Genomic DNA, 23,856 nt, shown 5'->3' with positions numbered 1-23,856 from the left:
CATACACGGAACAGACTTATTTATAAAAATGTCGGTGTGTCTGTTAAAAACCTAGTGAGCTCAAAGTGAACAGTAAAGTTGACTATGACTAAAATTGACCTGTTAATTGCTAACACAGGAAATGAAAAACAGGGCAAAAACATGAATTAAATTTTTACCGTCTCTATAGACTGTCAAAACCAACCGTACACACACACACACAGAAACCCAAGCACACTCACAAAGCCACAAAGCCCAATGTTGTCATCCTTTTCATTCTTTCTTTGTCTTAGTCCTGTATTTATTGACTGTTATGCAAAGGCCACACATCCGACTAACAAACCATCCCCCCCCCCACCCAACACACATATACAAACACCCCACCACCACCACCACCACCACCACTCTTTCTCTGCAAAGTTCATTGACATTCATTGAACACAGCGCATAGAGATTCAGACCTTCCGGCACTCTTCACCCATAAGCAGTGTGTGTGTGTGTCTCTCTGTGTGTGTGTGTGTGTGTGTCTCTGTGTGTGTGTGTGTGTGTGTGTGTGTGTGTGTGTGTGTGTGTGTGTGTGTGTGTGTGTGTGTCTGTGTGTGTGTCTGTGTGTCTGTGTGTGTCTGTGTGTGCACCTATCTTTATGTGTGCTTGGGGTTTTACTGTTTTTTCTCACTTAATATAATACATATAAAGAAATGTGATAACTCATCACCCTGCTTGAAGCAAACTCATTCTTTTTGACTTGCATGTGCATAGTGTGTGTGTGTGTGTGTGTGTGTGTGTGTGTGTGTGTGTGTGTGTGTACACTCGTGCAGGAGATCCCCTCAGTTTAGATCTCTTTCTCTTACCTAGGAAATGTCAGTTTCTGAAATCAAACCAGAAAAAAAAACCCAAACTCCACTCCCACACAAACACACATGTGAGAGTACTTGACGAGAACAGAAAGCTAAGTCGAAAGTAAGAGCAGTGAACTTATCTAAACACTACACATCCCTCTCTACACAACTCTCTCCCTTTCTCTCGCTCATGCTTTTCTTCTCTTCTTCCTCTGCTCGACGAAAAGAGCAGCAGAAGAGAGAAGGTCAGTGTTGAGACATCAATAAACTAAGAAAAGCAGAGTATGCCACAAAGACTGTCTATTGATTTTGGAGCTGTTTTAAACTGTTATTTAAAATCTACATTGCTTTACTGTCGTCCTAGAAGCTTAAGGGAAAACAAGGGGTGGGGGGGGGGTGAAGTATGAGTTCAGCTTGCTTAGAAATGATGATAGAGGCGCTCCTTCTTTAGACCTAAATAACTGTCACAAATAATTAGAGCACACCTGATGTGAGAAAATCCCTCTGACTCGTTACATCAGCACAGTAATCACTCCTATCAAATGTTTTCATTCCATCCTGCCGTCAAAAAAGTACAGAAGTCGAAGTGAATGAGTGTATATGTAGCTGGCCTCAGTGTGTCAGCGTGTTTTCCTAACTCTGATTAGAGCAGTACAGATGTCCTGCAGTGATGATTTCCAGTACACTCAGCGGAGGGGGCGGATGACGGGGAGTGATGACGTAGCCGCTGAGGAAAAAGTGAGGCTGCCGTGTGTGGTCAGCAGTCACACTGTGTGCTGACGACTAGAGCCGAATCCGACTTCGCCTAACTTTTAGTTCCTAAAAACAGTAATCTGATCTCTCACATCTAAATCAGCTTCATTTGTTTTGTGGTTGCAAAGGCACTGCTTGGGTTTAGACTTTTAGTCATTCAGAGGAAAAATATAACCATTGAGGGCCTCTCCATCTTTCTGTCAGGATCTCATTTTAGTGGTGTCTTAAATAGTATACTACAGATTTTCTTTCAGTCTGTGGTGTCTTCACACCGAGAAATACTACACGTCATCTTCAACTTGTCTCGGTGTGAATTATTTCTAACTGCTGTATTTATTTTATGAACATAATACGCTACTATTCAAATATTAATCATGTTCAGGAAATATGCAGTATCATATTTATTTATTGGGGACATTTGGGATTTTTATTTCTAAATATTTCATCTGTGGACACACAGCACTGTAATACAATATACTCTTGAAACATTTTTGAGGCGGCATATAAACCACTTTATTTATTTATTTATTTTTATAGTTTTATTCAAATTCCAGGAGATTCAGGTTTCTATACTTAATCAAGATATACTTGCTTTTCAATTTTTGAGCTTTATTATTCAAAAGTATGTTGAATGATAAAAGCATGTTTCTTTAATACTGAACTGTAATAACTTAATAATAACTATACTATAATAATAGGGAAAAAAACAACATAATGGACTAACAGCAGGATGGCACATAACCTAGGAAAGTCTCCTCCTAAAATAAAAGCACAGATGTAATGTATTTGATGAAGAAGTGCTGTGTGTTGGTGATCACTTATTTTCCTGTATGCAGCAGAAGGAAAAAGGCTTGTAGCAGATAACAGCTAGTGCTAAACGTCTGCCAGTGTATTAGGTGGAACATTTCGGTTCGGTTGCGGCTCTTCTGTCTCCGTCTCGAGTTTAATTGTGATTGTTAACGAATCGTGTCAAAATAAAAACACAACAATGTTGGATCAGTTAGACAAGCTAACAGTCTGGAATTTTTTGCGTGTGTCATTGATGCAAACTTGCTATTAATTGAATTGAATTAATCTCATAAACAAACCAATATGTTCTATGTTTCAGATATGAGGTTATTGTACAGCTTTTCAGACAGATTTCCTTTGTTCCTCTGTGGTGGTGCAGGCTGGAGGCGTGCGTCTAAATCTTCTTTAGCCTGTCCGAGACCTGTTCCATGTCAGCTCACATCTGTGCTCGCACACATGATTACACACACATACACACACACAGACATCTTCATTTTCCAACACAGACACTCACTACCCTACCTACCATCTAAGTATGACTCGAGCACTGACCAGGTAAAGCCTAAAAACACATTATTACATGTTTTAAATGGCCTTTCTTATAAATAAAAATGCCATACATATGAAGGAATATTCATCAATTTAATCCAGAGCATCAACGCATATGTTTTAACATCAGAGTCAGCTTTATTCTTCTTTTTCTAAGAACCTTTAAGATTTAAAGGCCAGGTTTCAGCATAATCTCCCTAATATTTTAAAGCCACATTATACATTAAAATAAAGGCAAGTAATATTATATATACTATGGTAGTAATCCTGTGTAAAACTGATGAAGATGATGATGAAGAACAGCATTTCAACTGAAGGCTCCTGAAGATACAGCTCCCACATAGAGTACAGTGGCAGATGACTGTTTTTTTTAGCATAGCTCCATTGTCTGAAGCAGGGAGAATATTTTTAGAGCCAGTTGTACTGTGTTCCTCGCAAGTGGTTAAGGCTGTTCTGTCCTTCTCTCTCGCTTCCCTGCTCCCGTGTGAAAGCCATCACTCCAAACTGCTGTCTTGTGTGTGTGTGTATGCATGGATGCATGTGTGTGAGAGTGTGGTGAGTGTATGTGTAGCACGTGGCTGGCGGGCGGCTCTTTGTTTATTAGCATATCGAAATGACAGTGGCAGCATAGAGACTGAAGTAATTAAGGGCACAACAATGGTGCTCCTAATGATGATTGACACACCATTACATGCCATGGGGTGGGTGAGAGAGAGACAGAAAGAGAGAGATTACAGTGGAGTTTAAAGAGAAAGGTTTTGCTCTCTAAAGTATAAAAGCTTTTGCAAACATGATCTCATGAAATTTTGTGTGTGTGTGTGTGTGTGTGTGTGTGTGTGTGTGTGTGTGTGTGTGTGTGTGTGTGTGTGTGTGTGTGAGAGAGAGAGAGAGAGAGAGAGAGAGAGAGAGAGAGAGAGAGAGAGAGAGAGAAAGGGTGGGGGGAAGAGCTTTTGTGTATATTCCTAATGGCGACTGTTTTCTTTGTACATGTTACACCAGTGTATAGACTAATTGCTGTTTGCTTGGACCTACTGAAGAGTGTGTGTGGGTTAAAACCCTCCCTTACTGTTTCTTTTGGCTCAAACTTCCTCCTACCTCTCTTTCTTTCCTTTACACACATACATAAACAGACACACACACACACACACACACACACACACACACACACAAACACACACACACACACACACACACACACACACACACACATACACACACACACACACACACACACACACACACACACACACAGCCCTCATCCTGTTGCTGTGTTCTCTGAGGGAGTGGCTTTGTCCTCAGTTGCCCGTTCTGTACAGCAAAAAATATGAACCACCAAAGCCCATACTCTCTATCATTTCTCAAATACACAGCTTAATGCCCCCAGGGGAGGCAACAGGATCTAAGGTCTAGCTATCCACCTACAGTGAAGGCACTGTTGTGGCCATAATTGAACACAACTTCATTTATATAATTAAAAAATTACAGGTATAAAATTGGGCTCAGGAAGATTATTTCATCTTCTGCTTTTTCATGAGGGATCAGAAAAGACCATTTTTGTTGTAACATACTTCTCTATATTTGAAAAATAGAAAGTATTTACTTCTCAGTTTAAATTACCTAATCACCTGACCATATAATTTGAGCTCAAAACTACAGCTGTTACATTCATCCTTTCATTCATCTTCAGGACCTTCAGGACCCTTTAACCTTGAGGCAGTTTAGAACAGTCATTCCACTTATCAGCATGTTTTTTGGAAAGTAGGAGGAGTCAGATAACCTAAAGGAAACCATGTGATCACAGCAAGAACATGTGAACTGCACACTGACAGTAACCTGAGGTCCCCAGTATTGAAGTGGAGACCTAAGAGCAGTGAGGCAGCTACACTCACTGTGCCACCCAACAGCTAGCAACAAAGTATGAAGCGGTTTTGAGAGAAAGTCTTACCAAAGCTTTTCTTAAACATAGTTTTTTTTCCAGCAATATGGTTTAATCCAGTAATATGGTAAAAAGTAGCAACTGACAAACTTACTTACTTACTTTTCTTAACGTATCCAGGTATAAGCTGTTTAAAGACTCTCTGTTTATAATGCACAACCACAAATCCTTATCACCAGTGCCATCTCTTATAGGAGGATTTATATATAGAATAAGAACTTAAATAACACATACACTGAAATATTTTCATATTTAATATTTATTGTCTGCCTCCAACAACTGCCCTTCTATTAAAATTTAATACTAAGGACATATTTAGCATTGTTAGCATTTTGAGTAAAATCACATATTTAGAGATTATTGCCAATGGTGTTCATACATGCACTGCATTAGCATTTGTTTGGAAAACAAAAATTTTAAATAAAGATGCAAACACTGACAGGCTTTAGGTTGGGTCGCCACCTGGTAGTGTTCAAAAAGCCTTCAGCAAGTAAATTGATTTGATTTAGTTCACATAGCAGAGAAGGACACATTGGTCTGCACTGAGCTGGATCAATAAAAGCTTTTATGGAAGGTCCACTTGTAAGAGTAATAATAGGATCTAGGCTATAACTAAGATTAATAGCTATGGAATGATGAGGAGAAAACACCAGATATAAATCATTAAATGCCCCTATTATGTTTGAAATATCTTCATGACAAGAATATACAAATCCAGATGCGTCTATATTGAGATTATTAGACGTTATATTAGAAGCACAGAAATGCAATTTAAACCCAAATGTTATTACATTAATAATTGAATTGCATGATATAGGCATGCATTGGTGGTATGTTGTGCACATGCTGCCATTTTCTGATACATTATATAATCCGATTAACAGTAACTGTAGTGGGGTGTGTGGTTTATACATTAATTATTTGGATTAACATACAGATGCCAATCAGCATTCCAGACTGCTGGAAGGGAAATCAAAGATATACAAGAGTAAAAGTATTTGTTTGCATATTTTAAGACATTAGTGTAGACAGATAAAGTAGCCTTGAACTCATATAGCAAAAATGTTCATCAAAAAATGAACAGGAGCCAAACTCATTACTGACACCAAAATGGCAGTAAGCTGTTGCTTACATATGAGGTGGTATGTGTTTATGTGTGTTTTCCTACATAATAATGGAACTCACAACAACCTCTCTGCACCATCTCTCAAGAGCCATAATTATGAAGTATATGCATAGGATCATAAGGTTTGGATGACAGGTCTATGTACTGTCTCTTTTCTTATAATGTGCTCACACACACACACACACACACACATGCCTGCTCTCGGCGGTGACAGATGGTGGTGTCAGTCATAATGAGATAAATCCGATTGCTGCCGAATGAAAGATGTCCCTCCAATGCAGAAGGAGGGGGGATGAAGAGGGGAGGAGAGAGAGCATCGATGTGTCTGTGTCTGTATTGATGTGTTTGCTTAGAGTAAAATTGGCATGGAGGAAAAATGTGTGTGTGTGTGTGTATGTGTGTGTGTGTGTGAGAGAGAGAGAGAGAGAGAGAGAGAGAGAGAGAGAGAGAGAGAGAGAGAGAGAGAGAGAGAGAGAGAGAGAGAGAGAGAAAGAACAGCAACACTGAAATGATGGTTGAAGTAATTCATATTCTGTTACACATGCAGACACCCTTCCCCTTTGTCACATGTCTAGCTTGCACAATCCTACTCGTCTCTCAACTCACACACATACACAATACACGCAGCACAGCAGGGTGGACACTGCAGACAGCTTGGCGATACAGGGAAGGTGTGTCGACTGAATTCTATTGTTTTAGAATCTATAAGAAAACACATCTTGAGGGAAAATAAAAGAAACAGTGTGATGAGAGGTGGAGGAGGAAGAGTGGAACGGAAAGAGTGTGCGTGTGTTTAGGAAGTTGATTACATGGGTCACACCTCTTCCATTTAGACAAATATACTGTGCATGTACAAACACACTGTATCTTGCATTTGTATAAAGTAAACATATTTCTGTCAAGGAGATGACTAAAAATGTCTTTTAATATTTGTGTGCTTTTTCTTGGAGACACTTTTTGAATGAGTTCTAAGACATTGAGGTGTAATGGTATCATGTTGTTACTATTATTAAAGAAACTCATCCACTGTGCTTCTCTCTTTCCTACACACTGGATTATGTCTCTGTAAAGACACCACTTTTTTCCCTGACATTCTAAACGTATCCTTAGGCCATTTTTTTCAATTTCACACATATTTAACTGGTCTTCAGCTTACTTTATCCACTATCACAGTTTTGACCTCTCAACTTTTCTTTTCAATGTGTACAATGTCTACATCTTTATCTATGCCAGTAGGCATCTTCACCAGCCTGTATGGCTGCAATACTATAGTTAGTTCCTGGTATGCATGGTTGCAAACATCTTGACATCACTGAATGTCAGCAAGTGCTTTATGACTTGGTGGCACTGTAGTCTTAATCCACCATGAGGGCTGTTTAAAGATCTGGGATGTGGAACTTGGGTAAATGTGGTAGACTGACAAAGTGATGAGTGAAGCAGTAATGTAAATGATTTGATGAATTATCTCTCTTCTGAGACACCTAGAAAGGCAGCTTAGTTACTGTGATAGGTTTCTATTCATCGGTGATTATACCTCACATACATATAAACTGTAAATGTGGAATATTACATGTTTAAATTCTGTGATTAAATCAGATTCTCCACTTTTGAGTACCATAGCATTTTGTGCTCATCCAGTTCCTTGTCAGATTTTCAGGTGTAATTTCATGCTTCTATAGAAATTATAATTGGAAGTATAATAGATGGCAATAAAATAGATGTGGTTTCTAACAGTGTTATCTCTCTCTTCCCTAAGCTGCCAGGAGTGAAGAGGAAGCTAACTGGTGCTGTGGATGGTGCTGCTTCAGTAAACGGGGTATCTGATACCTCAATGACCCAGAGCAGTGCCAAGCGTCTATGCCTTGATGATGTTACCTTGGCCATGGGGCCAAACTATCCCCAACACCCATTTCCTTCTGGACCTGGAATGGGCAATCAGGGAAGTGGTCTAGAAGGAAACAGACTGAACAGTAACAATAATGGTTTGGGTTCTCCTTACACTATGCCTCCTAAGCCCAACCCTGGATCAACAGCTGTAGGTTCAGGAAGTCTGGCATCTACCTATAATCCAAATGGGAACTCAGCAGCTCCTTCTGTAGAACAGGAGCTTCAAGAGATTCTTGATGAACTTACAAAGAACCCCGACCCTTCTTTATCTGAGCTTGACATTGAGAAGATCTTAGGAAACAAGGTAGATGAGCAAACACGTAGTGCTGGAAGCTTTTCCCACCTAGAGGGGAGTGGAACTCCCAAACGTTCCCCACAAAGAGCTTCTCACCTGGAAGCCCACCTTACACAATCCCCTGGTTTTCCACAGGCAGGCTCTCCCCAAATGGGGCCTAGTCCAACTGGCGCACCTTATACCCTACCACTTCCATCCAAACCAGTCCCTTCCCCACTTTCAGCATCACCCCTTTCATCTTCTTCCTCCCAGGGCCAGAATCAAGCTCGATCACCAATGCTTTCAGCTGCACTTTCCAACCGATCCACTTCTATCTATACTTCTCGTGCTCAGCAGCTTCAGCAGTTGGCATCCAACAGTAAGCACCATTCCACCAGCAGTGGAGGGCCACCACCTGCTCAGCCAGGTTTGCCCTCACTGGGCCAGCAGGGATCCTCCTGGGCTGGTCCATCTCCCCCTTATCGGCCAGGGGACAAGCTTCCCAATTCATCCCCCCACCAGCAGCCCTTCAGCCCAGCCAGCAGCATTCAGAGTCCTCAAAGCTCTCTCATCTCCAGCATAACTCCAGCTCAATCTGCAGGACCTTCTCCACCATATAGACCAGAAAAGCTTGCCAGTCCAGCTCTTGCTCAGCCACCATTTAGTCCACAAAACCCAATTCATCCAGGAAGTACTCCATCTGTAGGCTCAAATTCTGCTGTCCAAGGCTCCCAAGCAAATTATCTGAGTGGTATACCCCAAACATCAGGTTCCACAAGACCGTCGCCCCCTTACCGTACAGAAAAACAACACCCTAGCCCAGCTGGTCCAACTCAGCCTGGAACCCAGCCTTCCACACAAGGATGTCCCTTCAATTCACAGAACAGTCAAGCACCCAACATGTCAAGTCAGCTCTACAAAGCCATCACAGCCAGCCAGCCTTCTAGCAACAGTCTTAAAATGCTCATGCAACAGTCACAGCCAAAAGCTGCTCAGATGCAGCTCAGCAAAGGCACCCCCTGCAACATGGGTCCAGAAACTTTCTCTTTGAACAACACCAAGCCTTTACGACATTTTGATCCTGAACCTCATGCTTCCAAAATGGGGACCATTCCTTTGGGTGGATTCCACAATGGAAGCATGCAGTCCATAGCACCCACATCAGCAACAAGTCACGTACATTTGCTTCAGCAACGCATGCAGAGAGGGATGCAGGCAGATAGCATGTTACCCCATTGTGGAGAGGTGAGTACTTTCTAGTTTCTTTGTTCATTATTTTGTTTATTGAGGTAAAGATAACAGGCACATTAGGCTAGCTAATAGAGTAGCTTACCAGTACCTGTGCAACATCTATGTGTGAAAAACAAATCCTGATCATCTTGTAGAATCTTGGAACCTAGATATTTTGTTTGTCAGAAACTATAGCAATATTTTAAAAGGTCTACAGACTAAAGCAAATTGTTGATGCCCATGATAAAAACATTTCATTTGACTGGTAGTAGTTAATGAATAATCCAAGGACATCATAAGAAGAGTGTGAGAGAGAAAGCAATATGTCTCAGTGCTATTCCACGTGCTTGCTAAGGTTTAGGTATGCCTGTTTAATGCATACTCACCAGGAAAGGTCATTTGAAATGAGGCGGTTAGGAAAGGAGGGAGGGAAAGTCTGGCACCACGCAGCGTGTCTTGCTCTTGTGCAATCGTCATTAAAGAATGTTTATATAGAAGTATGTGTGCAAATGGGGGACTGGTGGACTAGGAAGCATCAGTGGTTAATTGAACGGACAACGGAATAGAGAGAAGAGGAATGTGAGTCTTTGTATGGAATGCACATGCACAGTGCATCTATGTTAATTAGGACTGGTCCAACAGTGCTTCATATAACAGTTTTTGGTCTCTAAAGAGAAAAAAGATTTGATTAGAACAGGGGTGGAATTAGAGAACAGAAAGAGGATGAAATACTCAACATTTTTAATGTACACTGACTCAGTTCATTAATGACTTAAGAAAAACTTGGACTAGCTTGTCCGAGTTGCTTAGCTTATTTGTCTGTCTACATTGTTAGCTTATTTATCTGTCTACATTGTTTGTGTGTTTCTCTTTAGCGAGAATTATGTCTTACCTCTGTGTGTGTGTGTGTGTGTGTGTGTGTGTGTGTGTGTGTGTGTGTGTGTGTGTGTGTGTGTGTGTGTGTGTGTGAGAGAGAGAGAGAGTTCATGTGTGAGAGTTCGTGTGGCGGTATGTGTGTGTTCGTGCCTGCGCGTGTGCTTGCACAGGCTAATGGGAGAAATTATGTGATAATCTGTGTGCATTAAAGAGAGAATGAGAGGGTGCCTCTTGATGGGTGTGTGTGTTGGACAGACACTAAAAAGAGAAAGAGCGTGTGTGTGTGTGTGTGTGTGTGTGTGTGTGTGTGTGTGTGTGTGTGTGTGTGTGTATATAGAGTTTCAAAGTACCGCCACAGCATTGTCTGTCGCAGGCTGGCGCTCTGTTTGAAGACACAGTCCACCTCTTTGAGCCCAGTAACACTCTTTCATCACTCCAATAAAAGATAATGAATTTTAGAGGAGGCGGGGGCCGCACTTTGGCAAGCATAGCCACAAGCTTAAAGAGGCCCCTCTGACATGTGGGAGAACAAACCTGTTAAGTCTAAATACACATATACACATATGTACACTGATGGAACTTCTATACTTTAGCTGCTTATATAAATTGGTATATTTGATTAACCTTTTGGTTGTGAACATTATAAATCAGGATAGTCATCAGCTGATTATATATTTACAGTACAGATATGTTGTTAATGTTTATATGTTTATACCTCCTTTGAACACTGTATCGATACAGCAGTACAATCTTATTATAATAGTCAGTTTATATATATATACCAAATATAGTAATTGTAGTGTGACAGCTTTTACTTCCTATTATGGATATCTGAGGCAGACATTGTTTTTGCCGGATGCTTTTTGGTAATGTGGCCAATTTCACTGCCCACAAGACAATGTTTGCATGAAATCAAGACACACTGATAATTAATATTATCACTTGTTTTTCAGTGAGAAAAAAGTACACAAACAACAGTGATTAGAGGTTTAAAACCCAACACAAAGGGTGAAATTATGATTGGCGGAAGTAAGTAGGTCACCTTATATAAAGCATGTATTGCATACATAAACCTGTGTAAACACAGCCCAGTATTTTGCCTGTAAAAAGTGAAAAAGATGAATCTGTTTACAGTAAAATGAGGACATGAAGAAGAAGTGAACCGTTATTGAGGTGTTTTTGTGAAAGCTCTACAAGAATGCAGTCGTTTTCCCAGCAGGAGATGCTTTCTCGGATTTGTTTACTGAAGTGGGGATCCCCTCCTCCCTCCCTTCCTCCCTACGTCTTTGTCTGCATTTCTCTCTCTCTCTCTCTCTCTCTCTCTCTCTCTCTCTCTCTCTCTCTCTCTCTCTCTCTCACACAGTCGTGTACTCTAGCTGAGGTTTGCATGTCAAGCCAGGCGGTTTGTAAAGGAAGTCTGTGCCTCTGTGTGAACAGAACAGAGGTGAGCTTGTCTTTATCTGTTCTATTTATCTCTGCCTGTTCATTTTCATCCCTTCAGGCTGAGTGGAATCATAAAGTGTGCATTTTCACTCACATGCAGAAAACAACAGTTTGTTGCTTTTTAATATTTGCCATCCATCTTTCACCTGTGCTGCCTTATTAGTTCTTCTTTCCATAATTTATTGCTGTCCTTTCTGCCATGTTATGATATATTAGCCTGTGTGTGTGTGTGTGTGTGTGTGTGTGTGTGTGTGTGTGTGTGTGTGTGTGTGTGTGTGTGTGTGTTGTGTTTCGTTGTGATTAATACTGTTTATGAAGCTTCCCAAGAATATTTTTGCCCCTTCCTACCCTTGACCACACACACACTGTCAGCTGGTCTGCTTGTATCCCTCACGTATGTTCAGTCAGAGTGGGAACAATTCCACCACCAGCAACTGTAATCCAACTATCAGTGAAGAACAGTTGCACTGGATAAAAGCTGGCACTGAGTGTGTTTATGTGTTAGGCAGTGAAAGTGAAGCTAACTCGTGTGCAGAGAGGATAGAAGTTAGAAGAGGAAGGAAACAAGGGGACACACACACAAACTTTGACCTCAAGTTTCTTTCACCATTTCTAATGCCTTGTCCCCCACCCACTTACAATCCAGTGATTCTTCTCTCTCTCTCTCTCTCTCTCTCTCTCTCTCTCTCTCTCTCTCTCTCTCTCACTCATTCTGTGTTGATGTCCTTCCTCCAAGGCTAAAAGGGGGAGGGTTTGAGACATGGAGACAGCACAGGAAGAAAAAATATTGCATGCCTGTACCCTCTCCTAACAGACACATGCACGCTCGCACACCCATGCTTGTACACAGACAGACATACAGCACACACACATATTTAAGGGTAATCTCAGCAGGGAGCTGAGAGAGTAAAATTGTTCTTATGCTTTAAACATCTCTGTGTCTGAAAAGTGATTTGAGGACCTGTAACTTGAATGTATGTGAGAGAGAAAGACAGACAGACAGACAGACAAAGGATTCTATATGTTCTTCATGGTGTCTCTCCTGTCCTAAAGCACATGTAATAAGTAGTTAGCAAACTAACTGCCAAGACTGCATTATAGTTTAAACCTTGGCTTAAGGTCACGTCATAAAGAACAAGCGGAAATAGGTAAAAGTGCATGTTTTATTGTTGTCAGTCCAAACAAAATAGCATCCTTGTTTCAGCTGAGACAAGGATATCATCAAGATAGAGCAAAGTTCACCATGAACACTTCTGTATCAATATTTAGAATTAATATATGATTTCCAATACTGTACAAAATGTCAAACTATTGTTCTGGTTTCATTTGTTCACTATTAGTTTAGTAAGTAAGCCACCATGCTGTGAGACTCACTTCATCTCTACATAAAGGTGCTCTGATGCAGCAGAGCTTTATTCCTTTAGTACACTCTGCTCAATCATCTGATAATACCATCGTCCTCCATCAGCATTGTGCTCAATATTCCGTATATCACTAACTAGCCGAGCAGATTTGCTCTGCAAAATCTCCTTAATTTCTGTTGGATTTCTCGATTATTATAACATTGAATATCACTGAGCGGGACAAGAAGCTGATGCTCATGTTTCCTTGGTCGCTAACAATTTTACTGTTAACACTTATTTTTGTGATCGCTTATATTTTCTCCTGTTAACACCACTGTAACTGAATTAGCAATAGCTCCCCAGTGGTCTAATGGAGAAAGAACTCACCGCTAGAGCCTCAGCTCGATTCCCAGCCACTGGGGGATGCACAAGCCAGTGCAAAATAAAAAAACCTAAACCCAGATAAAAACATGAGGGTTACAGATCAGATGATCCTCTGTGGCCATCCATAACAGGAGCAGCTGAAAGAATAAGATGTTACTGAGCTAGCAGTGTCGTCGTCCACCCAGGACATCAGAGCAAATCAAAACAGCTAGCTTTCCAAGGGATTAACAAAAATGCAGCATCAACTAATACAATCAACTGTCTACAATTATGCCAATATGAACATATTCAATGTGATTTAGGGTGGAGATTTTCTTGAAGTTCATTTGAAACAGCAAAATGACTCAAACCATCTGATAAGTTTGTTCCGTCAGCATCTTTCCTCATGACAGAATAGAAGCTCCTCCTAATTTCCCTCCGCTATACGTCATTACTAACCGATGACTGTTCAGGAAGTCAGCTCATTTAGACATTTCCTGAACTGCCATGTGTCTGCTTTATTTCCGCACCATTTCCTTTTGATGTCATTTATCTTATCATCAGGACTTACATCAATATCGTACGTCATTGTCGTATCTCACAGCGCAGCAGATCGGGCAGGTGGACACTGTAGGTCAGTATATCAGAAATCAGAGAGAGAATTCTCATTACAAGGAGAGAAGATCGTGTGAAGGAAAAGACTGAGAGAGGGACAGAGAGGGGGCGACTGTGCAGAGACAGACTAGGTGCAATTCACTAGGGTCCTATTATTTTATGATCTGGATAAGAAAGATTGCTTTACCGTTACAAATTCTGTGCTTTCTTTTTGATATAGAAATGTGAAAATATGAAAAGATTAAAAACACAAAGTAAGAGTTAAAACTGCAATACAGAAATCATTTCTCAACACTACAATATATCACTCTCTCACACTCTCTCTCTCTCTCTCTGTCTCTCTCTCTCTCTCTCTCTCTCTCTCTCTCTCTCTCTCTCTCTCTCTCTCTCTCTCTCTCTCTCTCTCTCTCTCTGTTGTCATCATACTACAAATTCCTGTTTTAGTCTAGACTCCAGACTCCAACAGTGGAGTCACTCTGCTGGGTTTAGTACCTTTCAGACAATTACTCACTGCATTTGAGTGTTTGTGTGTGTGGGGTGTGTGTGTGTGTGGGGGGGGGGTATGAGTGTGTGTGTGTGTGTGTGTGTGAGTGTGTGTGTGTGTGTGTGGTGTGTGTGTGTATGAGTGTGTGTGTGTGTGTGTGTGTGTGTGTGTGTGTGTGTGTGTGTGTGTGTGTGTGTGTGTGTGTGTGTGTGTGTGTGTGAACAGAACAAACATTAACAGCAGAGCTCATGTAGCATGCACATTTGATGAACTACAGAAGCTAAAAACATTTTTCATTTCTTCCTAAACTTCATTATGTCTAACTAATACAGTTTTATTTCCTTAGCAAGATTCTGTTTTGATTTTCTGCAGCTGCAGGTTTCCTGCATTTTGACCTTGTGTTTCTCAAAGTATGTTAAAAAATACTTTAAAAGTATCTAAAAATAAATTTGAGTTTGTATTCTATAAGTTTGTCTTCTCTCACATGACTCAGTATCCTAAAGTAATGATTAGATCGAACCGTAAAACACAGGTAGATGAGCCAGTGTGGCTGAATCTCACATGGTGTTGTATTCACTGTGTACTGTATAATCACTACCTAGAGTATAAGGTAGTAAATATGTAGAACCTTTACACATGTGGATCCTACATAGAACATACATCTGACACAATATCTGCATCAAATCTGACACAATATTTAATAAGAACTGAATTTATTATGAGACAAAATGTTTAGGACCATCACATGTGACAGTAGATCTGAAATTAAAAATAAATTAAAGATAGTGTGTGAATGTGCATGTGTGAGGGTGTGTGTGCGTGTGTATGTATGAAGTATTATTACACTGTTTTGATTTAATCACTGATGTGGTAGTTTGGACATTAGTTTCCCTTATAATGGATTTTTTTCATAAATGTAGAGAAAATATATGGTATTTTCTCTCTCTCTCTCTCTCTCTCTCTCTCTCTCTCTCTCTCTCTCTCTCTCTCTCTCTCTCTCTGTGTGTGTGTGTGTGTCCTTGATACTTATGAGGCCATCCATCAGAGAGCTGAGATTGCTCTACTGCTGCATTTGTTCTGCACGAAGGCACTTTCCTGACAGGAGCCATCCAGTATTCAAAGACACACACACACACACACACACACACATCCATAACACACACACGAAATACCAACACACACACATCCATATCACACTCACACACACACACACACACACACACACACACACACACACACACACACACACACACACACACACACACACACACACACACACATGCAGTTTCTCCTGTTACCTCCTGATTCAGTCTCTTTTCTGCATGCTTCATTGGACTTCTGCAGGTTTGTTTCATCTCTCTCTCTCTTTCTGTCATATTTTCTACTCTCCCTTTATTCTGCCTGACAGGCACTCATTTCTTGTTGTCTTTCCTTGCTTTCCATCAGAAGCCTTTTCTGAGGCATCCCACAGAGAGAATGATGGATAGAGGGCACAGAGAGAGTGAAAGAAAAGGAGAGATTGTGAAAGTAAATGAGTTTTCAGTCTCTTGTTGCTCATTTTTACTGAATGTATTTATTTTTCAAAATTCATGCAGGACTGGGGATGATTAGAATTTTTACACATTTGTGTGTGTGTGTGTGTGTGTGTGTGTGTGTGTGTGTGTGTGTGTGTGTGTGTGTGTGTGTGTGTGTGTGTGTGTGTGTGTGTGTGTGTGCTCAAATTTGCTCTGGCCAGTTAAAATAAAAACATAGAGTATTATAAGTGTTATAGAGTATTATCTATATAAAAAGATAATAAATAAATTGCTATCTTCAAAATATTCTATAACACTTCCAGAGTGTTCTGAAATCAGATAAAAGAATCTTTTCAGGTTGTGTTTTTCTCCTCATATTGTGACACTGTAAAGTAGATATCTAATGCTGGTGCACATAACACACACACACACAGCCTGCTCTGTAGGTCAATACACAAAGTGTTCACCCGCACAAGTATGTATTGTTCTGAAAGACTACAGTCTACAAGTGTTGAAAGAGTGTGTGTGTGTGAGAGAGAGAGAGAGAGAGAGAGCGAGAGAGAGAGAGAGAGAGAGAGAGAAGGACATGTGCAGTGTGGCGAAGGTTCAGTCATAACATCGTGGTTAGTGTTTGGCAGTTCTGAGTGTGAGGTCATTGACTGTGGGTAGTTTCCATCCTGTAAGCTCATTGGTTCAGAGGGAGACAGGGGTGTGTCTGTGGTCTGGGAGTCAAACACAGGACTGTGTGTGTGTGTCTGTATGTATGTATGTATGTATGTATGCGTGTGTGTGTTTTTGTGTGTGTGTGTGTGTGTGTGTGTGTGTGTGTGTGTGTGTGTGTGTGTGTGTGTGTGTGTGTGTGTGTGTGTGTGTGTAAAGGAATCACACGACCATGTTCATTTCTCACACCCTTGTTATATGAGCATATGGACAAAAGTAGGCCATGCATAATTAACGAGTTTCAAACCAAAAAAAAAAGGTTTTATCCTTCAGAGAAATTGATTGATTCATCCAACACTCCTGATGTTTGCTCTCCAGTAAAGCACTGGCACTTCTCTTTAATAATTGTTGTAACGACCTATTTAGTCATTAAATTGCTGTATTCAAGATGAGAGTGCTAATAAGTGCATATTTTATTGTCTGTGAGTGCCTGCTGAGTTGTCGCGATGTGTTCTGGCGCTCAGTATGAGGATCTAATACAATAATGGGCTGGAGAGAGAAAATAAACTGACAGAGATACAGTACCTATCCTTTTCTGCTTGACGAGAGAAACGTGTCATAAAGTGGAGTGAGGACGGAGTGTGTTGTGTGTTTATGTGTATGGACATCTGTCAGTCCTCACCCTGTGGGCGCAAAAACCTCAGGCTTTGGCATGCAAAATCTCCCAACCAATTTAGCAAATGAGAGCGTGTGTGAGTCCTGAATCACACGGAGAGAGAGAGAGAGAGAGAGAGAGAGAGAGAGAGAGAGAGAGAGAGAGAGAGAGAGAGAGAGAGGAATCACACATTCTTCACAATGAAGCTAATTCATTAAAGACTGCTATGCTGAATACTAAAGGAACAATGGAGGCGAAAAGGGGAAAGAGAAAGGAAATGGGAGGGAAGGTGAAAACGCACTCAAAACAGACAGAGAGAGCGAGCAGGGAAAAAAGAGAAGGGGGGTCTTGATGGGGCAGTTGGAGCTACAGGGCTGGCTTTGGTCTTTTTATTCTCTTTCAAACAGAGGGGTCCAGGATTTCCTCGTCGTCTCTTTACTAATTAGACAGAGGTGTCAAGCAGAGATTTGTGTGCCTGCTGAATCTGCTGGCTATGGAAAACACACACACGCACACACGCACACACACACACACGCACACACACACACACACACAGACAGAGAAAGAGAGAGAAAGAGAGAGAGATCTACAATGGAGTGCTTGTGTTTTTTTATAGTGCTTCCTTCCTACACTACACAGCAAAAAAGTGTTGGATTAATGGCTAGTGAGTTAAATTAACAGCTAGAGTGTTGAATCCAGTCTTTGCAGTTCACACAGAGAAGTGTTTGTGAAGCATCCTAAGGTCATCTGTCTCACAAAACAGATTCTGTTTGAACTAAAGCAGCATTTCTGTTCTATTTATTCAGACAGAGAATAAGTACACATTGTAGGTACTCATTATTACTGATACTGATGTAACCTATTTAGTAATTAAAAAAAAATCAGAGGTGTCATTGAACATTCGATTTAGCTGCAGGCTTCTTCTTCGTTTTAATCTTGACTAATTCCCACCCACCCACCAGCCAGCCAACTCTGCTGTCATATGACAGGCTACAAACTGAAGAAGGCTGAAACATGCTTCCTTCGAGACACATGAAGCCAGTCATCTACATCTTGGCAGGATGGTACACTCAGAGGAAAGCTTTCTATCCTCTTCTACCAACTGCCTACCGTCAGGAGAGAGAACTCCGTCCTTTCCCACCCTGATGAAAAGGCGAACGTGTTTCTGTTGCGCCACTCGGGAGCCTGTAGTTTAGTGCTGTGTGTGTTCCTTGTGTTAAGTTTTATGTTTCAGATGTTATGATGTAGAAGTCTTTAAAAGCGAGCGTAAGGGGTGGTGAGGTGAGCTGAGCACTCAGAGCGGTATCAGTAAAAGGGGGCATTAAAAAAACAAAAAAAATAGCACATGGTGCTGTGAAGTTCACTTTGAATTAAGAGTCTGTTCAGTATACACCAGTTTTATAGTTGTAGTAGCACATGGTACTGGATGCTGATATTGGAGTAGTTTTTTACAATAACATGTAAATAAGCATAATATCAGACTTCTCTACTCTAATATCTGTATCGATGCTTCCCAAAAGTTTATTGTTCAAGTCCACAGCAGCTCTGTGAGACGCACACTCATTATCTCCTGCTGTGTGAGCATGTTGTGAGATCCATTTAAATCACACACTCCCACCCACTCTCCAGATTATTTTTAAATCAAGATTTATTACCGTGAGATTATAATAATTCATTACACCGACATGGGTAATGAGAATAAAGACTTTATTTACTGTTCAACTGTCTTTTATCTATGTGCTAGTGTACTTCTTATGTATTCTAACTCTTTTGGTGGGGCATATGTGTGGATTGTGGGATTAGATTGTGTGTGTGTGTGTGTGTGTGTGTGTGTGTGTGTGTGTGTGTGTGTGTGTGTGTGTGAGAGAGAGAGAGAGAGAGAGAGAGAGAGAGAGAGAGAGAGAGAGAATTGGATGATAATAAAATGCATAATGTGTGTTATATGCTCAGAAACATGCAGGACTTCTGAAATACTGGCATCCCTCCGGTGGACTGTGTGTGTGTGTGTGTGTGTGTGTGTGTGTGTGTGTGTGTGTGTGTGTGTGTGTGTGTGTCTCTACAGAAGTGATTTATTTTGGCAGCTTTAATCCTAACACACTTTCACAACATCTGCATGTGTGTGTACACAAGGTCATGACAGGAGCATGACAGCAACAGAAAGAGGAGTGGGGGAGGGGGAAGGGGGTAGTGAGTTTGGTTGGTGGTAGTTTTGGTGTTGGTAGTGATGGTGGTCTGGGGACCAACAGAAACTAGCTAAAAACAAATATTGGAAATAGAAAGCAAAATAGGTCTTTATAGGTTCTTAATAGGTTTTTTTATGTACATTAAATTGTTGCACTGATGTTATTGATATTGATGATTGTATCAGTCATTTTTTTTCTCAGATCAGTGAAAAATTGATTGTAATTTTCCTCAATCAATCAATCAATCAATGTAGTAACAATTTAAATCGTGTAGCGACAATGTCTTATATATCACAGCTCATAATCTACAAATGATTCTCAAATTCAGTTGCAGCATGTATTTATGTGTGTGTGTGTGTGTGTGTGTGTGTGTGTGCGTGTGTGTGTGTGTGTGTGTGTGTGTGTGTGTGTGTGTGTGTGTGTGTGTACATAAGTGCGTGTGAATATACTCTTGGGAAAACATGCTGCATGTCACACTGTAGCTGTGAGTGATGTTTAGCCCTTACCCCCATCATTGTGTGCTAGTTTACACACACACACACACACACACACACACACACACACACACACACACACACACACACACACACACACACACACACACACACACACGGTTTAGAGGAAGGAAGTGCTGGAGTGCTGCTGATACGTTCCTGCAGGGTGCGAACCAGAGGAGGATTGAGTGTAGATCACCACATTGTAAAAAGTATGTTCTAAACAACTCATTGTCTCTGGAGAGAGAGAGAGAAAATAGAGATGGAGCTGTTGTGATCTGCTGTCGGATGTGTAAATGTATTATGTTATCATGTTATTCCATTAGTAACAAAACAGGCAGCGTTGCTCAATCATAATCTCACACATGAGGAATGTGAAAAGAGTGTTTATAAAAAGGTGAACTGGCCTTTGTTTAAACCAGACTTCATCACTGTCAAGCTCCATAAATCCTCTGATATCTCTATGATTACAGTGTAAACACATCTGTGCTTATATTCTAGCTATATTACTGTTATGTCACTTTGCACATATTATATTCTTGTGTTTACACTTCAGCAGCAATTTTTGTGTTGTGGTGTAATCAATATTTATTTTATTTTAGTTATAATCCTTTGTGTGCGTGTGTGCGTGTGTGCGTGTGTAGAGTAGCTGTTGTTTTTTTTTTTTACCTGCAGCAAAAATGTCTCAGTGTATTAATCTTTCTGTTGACATCAGAGAAGTGTGTGTGTGTGTGTGTGTGTGTGTGTGTGTGTGTGTGTGTGTGTGTGTGTGTGTGTGTGTGTGTGTGTGTGTGTGTGTGTGTGTGTGTGTGTGTGTGTGATACATAGATCATATGGATTTAGAGGAGAAAAGCACTGAAACACCCTGTATAGCTACAGTGAAATACGGTACAAATGAGATTATAAAGATACATTATTATATCTACTGAAATTATTACTTAATAGAAAAGGTTCACATGCAGGTAACTTGCTGCTTAAATTCTCTCAGACCCCAATTTTGATTTACTGCTCAAATCCTTTTTTGTACATTTCAAATCGTCTTTTAAACAATGGCGATATTTTCAAAAAAAAAGATCATGAGCCAGCTCATCGTCCCATGTGTCTATGTGTCTCATTCCTTGGCTCTTTTGTGTTTAAATGTTTTTTCCCTGTATGATTACAGATGATAAAGGTGTTTAATGTCTGCGGCCTTGTATTAATTTCCCAGGGAAACTGGATATGGTTAACCGAAGTTTATCCTAACTGTATGTCTAGTAGATATTTCAGCCTAAAGCAGAAAAACGTTACAACTTAAAACAGATGTGAATAAAATCTACAGGGAGATGAAAGCCAATTCACTATACATCCTCGAACCAAACCTATCCAACCATCTTGGAAGCATGCACCAATAGATATCATGATTCTTGGGTGTGGTCATGTCTTTTTGGAAGACTAAACATGGAGTAACTGCTCATTAGTACAGTCTCAGAACTTTGTCACAGCAGACTGCATTTATTTTAACATTGTTTAATGTGATCCAGTACACTAATGAGCTAAACGATCCAGCTAATAATATTTGATTTAACCAGATAACATGCTATAGTACATTTAGCAGTCTACAAAGATTACTCAACATATTCACTCACAACCAGCAAGCTAGCTCTCTGGAAGTGAACTGAACCAGTAGCAACCACGACCAAATCACGAACAAGTGAAATCAAGCTAATCTGTTTAACGACAAGCTTTGAAGGTTTCATGGTGACTGTGAGGGTATTACAGTGATTGTGGAGCTGTAAAAGAAGTAGTTGCTGCAAATTTCCAGTCAATTTCTGCTTTAGTCAGCTGCAGAAACGAATGAATGTTTAATTCATTACTACAATATGGAAATGAGCATTCTTGTTAATATATGACATCACACGCTTATGTTGAAAGTCATTTGGTTAGCTTTTGCTTCATGCATTAATTCAGTGAACTTTCATTCTGTGCTGTTTTGCAACATGTGATCAGAACCTACTATGCTGGTGTACTGGAATTTAAATGTAGGAGTTTTACCATAAGCCACTAGCACATCAGCCAATCACCGCCGCTGTTCAGGCATGAATCCATGGCAACGGGGTCAATCAGGCCCTCTTTCTTAGCTTAAGAATTCCTTAGTAAATGTTTCTTTAGCAGTTTCTTGAATAGGTTTTAAGAGAAGGAATCTCTTAGTTAAGAACTTTCAGTGCCACTTAGGAAAATTCTTAGTGGTAAGATTTCTTTCTGTATTTCTCTTGAAGCCTAAACCATTCAGTGTCCCATATTCTGGTCCACATAAACACACACACACACACACACACACACACACACACACACACACACACACACACACACACACACACACACACACACACACACACATCCTACTGCGACATATCCAATTCTAACCCTCAGGAGGGCTTCATGGGAACGACGCTCCTCGTCTCCTCTGTAGGTGGTCACCCTTGAACACAAAGGCTGGCTGCCTAAGCTGTCACACTGATGTGTGTGTGTGTGTGTGTGTGTGTGTGTGTGTGTGTGTGTGTGTGTGTGTGTGTGTGTGTGTGTGTGTGTGTGTGTGTGTGTGTGTGTGTGTGTGTGTGTGTGTGTGTGTGTGTGTGTGTGTGAATCAGACCAGCAGACAGAGTTTAAGGGGAAGAAGATCAATAATGATAAAGAACACGCCATTAAACCATAAATAAAGTAAACCTGAACAGTTAAACTTCAGTTATTGTAGAATAATAGATTATTTTCCTTTAAAAAAAAAGATAGAAAACTAATAAATTTTAAGCTATATAAAATCATGGAAGCCCCATAACTATTTTTGTTTTTTTGCTAGTGAGCTAGCTAACAGCTAGCACACTTGTGTCACAGCTAGCAACATGGGGTTTCATTAGCTGAGTTTTTAAGAGTATGGTGCATATTTCTGTATATTTATGTAACAATAGTTTAACCTGTCAAAGATATCATAACACATTTAACTAAATTAGCTAGCACACAATCTCTGTGTCTAAATTCTTTCAGGTAGCACATGCTTCTCTGTTAATTAGCCTGTAGAACACTGAGCTTGAGGATATGACATTCTAAGAATCACTAATTACTGACAAGCATCTGAATACGTTTACACTGTGTTATCTGAGCAACATTATGAACATCATTCTGTCATCCAGAATGAGTTAGCCATTTACAAATGAAAAAATCTTGAGTTATTGAGTTCAGGGTACTTTATTATTTTGTTACTTAAAACCACAGGCACAGTTGAGGCCAGCAGATGAGACTGTCTCTCTCTCTCTCTCTCTCTCTCTCTCTCTCTCTCTCTCTCTCTCTCTCTCTCTCTCTCTCTGTGTGTGTGTGTGTGTGTGTGTGTGTGTGTGTGTGTGTGTGTGTGTGTGTGTGTGTGTGTGTGTGTGTGTGTGTGTGTGTGTGTGTGTGTGTGTATCCCTGCTGACCTTGCCCTGAGGAGAGGGGGAGGAATACAGATGGCATGAGAGATGGTTCCAGGATGATGAAGGGGCTTTTTTAGGAGCAGCACAACCAAACTAGCATCCAGTGGGGAAACAAGGATAAATCCATTAGATTAGTAGCAGTACTCTGCTGTACTAAACTCATACACTAAGATAAATTGATCTCCAGTGTGTGAAACCATAGTAGTTTTTCTTATAGCAGTGTTAATCAGTGCTTTGCCAAATACTCTGTTAAGCCTGAGCTCAGTAAGCTGCACTAATAGGATGAAGGCACTGCTAATGGTATGAATGTTTAGTGTTGGACTGATGATATGAGTGTGTGGGTACTGTTCAAGTTCTGTTAGTTTGGATTCCCAGCACTGCGTGCCTGAACCCAGCTGCAGCTCCAATGAATAGTGAATAAACC

The 23,856-nt window shown here is 40.5% G+C and overlaps 1 protein-coding gene across 3 annotated transcripts in view; it reads left to right on the top strand.

Annotated features, from left to right (window-relative positions):
* si:ch73-211e3.1 (mastermind-like domain-containing protein 1) overlaps nucleotides 1-23,856 on the top strand; it is a 64,396-nt gene that overhangs the window by 32,002 nt on the left and 8,538 nt on the right. For 2 of the 3 annotated variants that reach the window (XM_027134400.2, XM_047816744.1), the window contains exon 2: nucleotides 7,728-9,377. In XM_027134400.2, coding sequence (XP_026990201.2) covers nucleotides 7,728-9,377 — 1,650 coding nt within the window. Of the gene's footprint in view, nucleotides 1-6,577; nucleotides 6,643-7,727; nucleotides 9,378-23,856 lie in introns of those variants that run through there. The other variant, XM_027134401.2, reaches the window with a different exon arrangement.

The sequence above is a fragment of the Tachysurus fulvidraco genome, chromosome 1 (assembly GCF_022655615.1).
Source record: "Tachysurus fulvidraco isolate hzauxx_2018 chromosome 1, HZAU_PFXX_2.0, whole genome shotgun sequence".
NCBI classification, from domain to species: Eukaryota; Metazoa; Chordata; class Actinopteri; order Siluriformes; family Bagridae; genus Tachysurus; species Tachysurus fulvidraco.
This window is presented reverse-complemented; position numbering and strand designations above follow the sequence as displayed.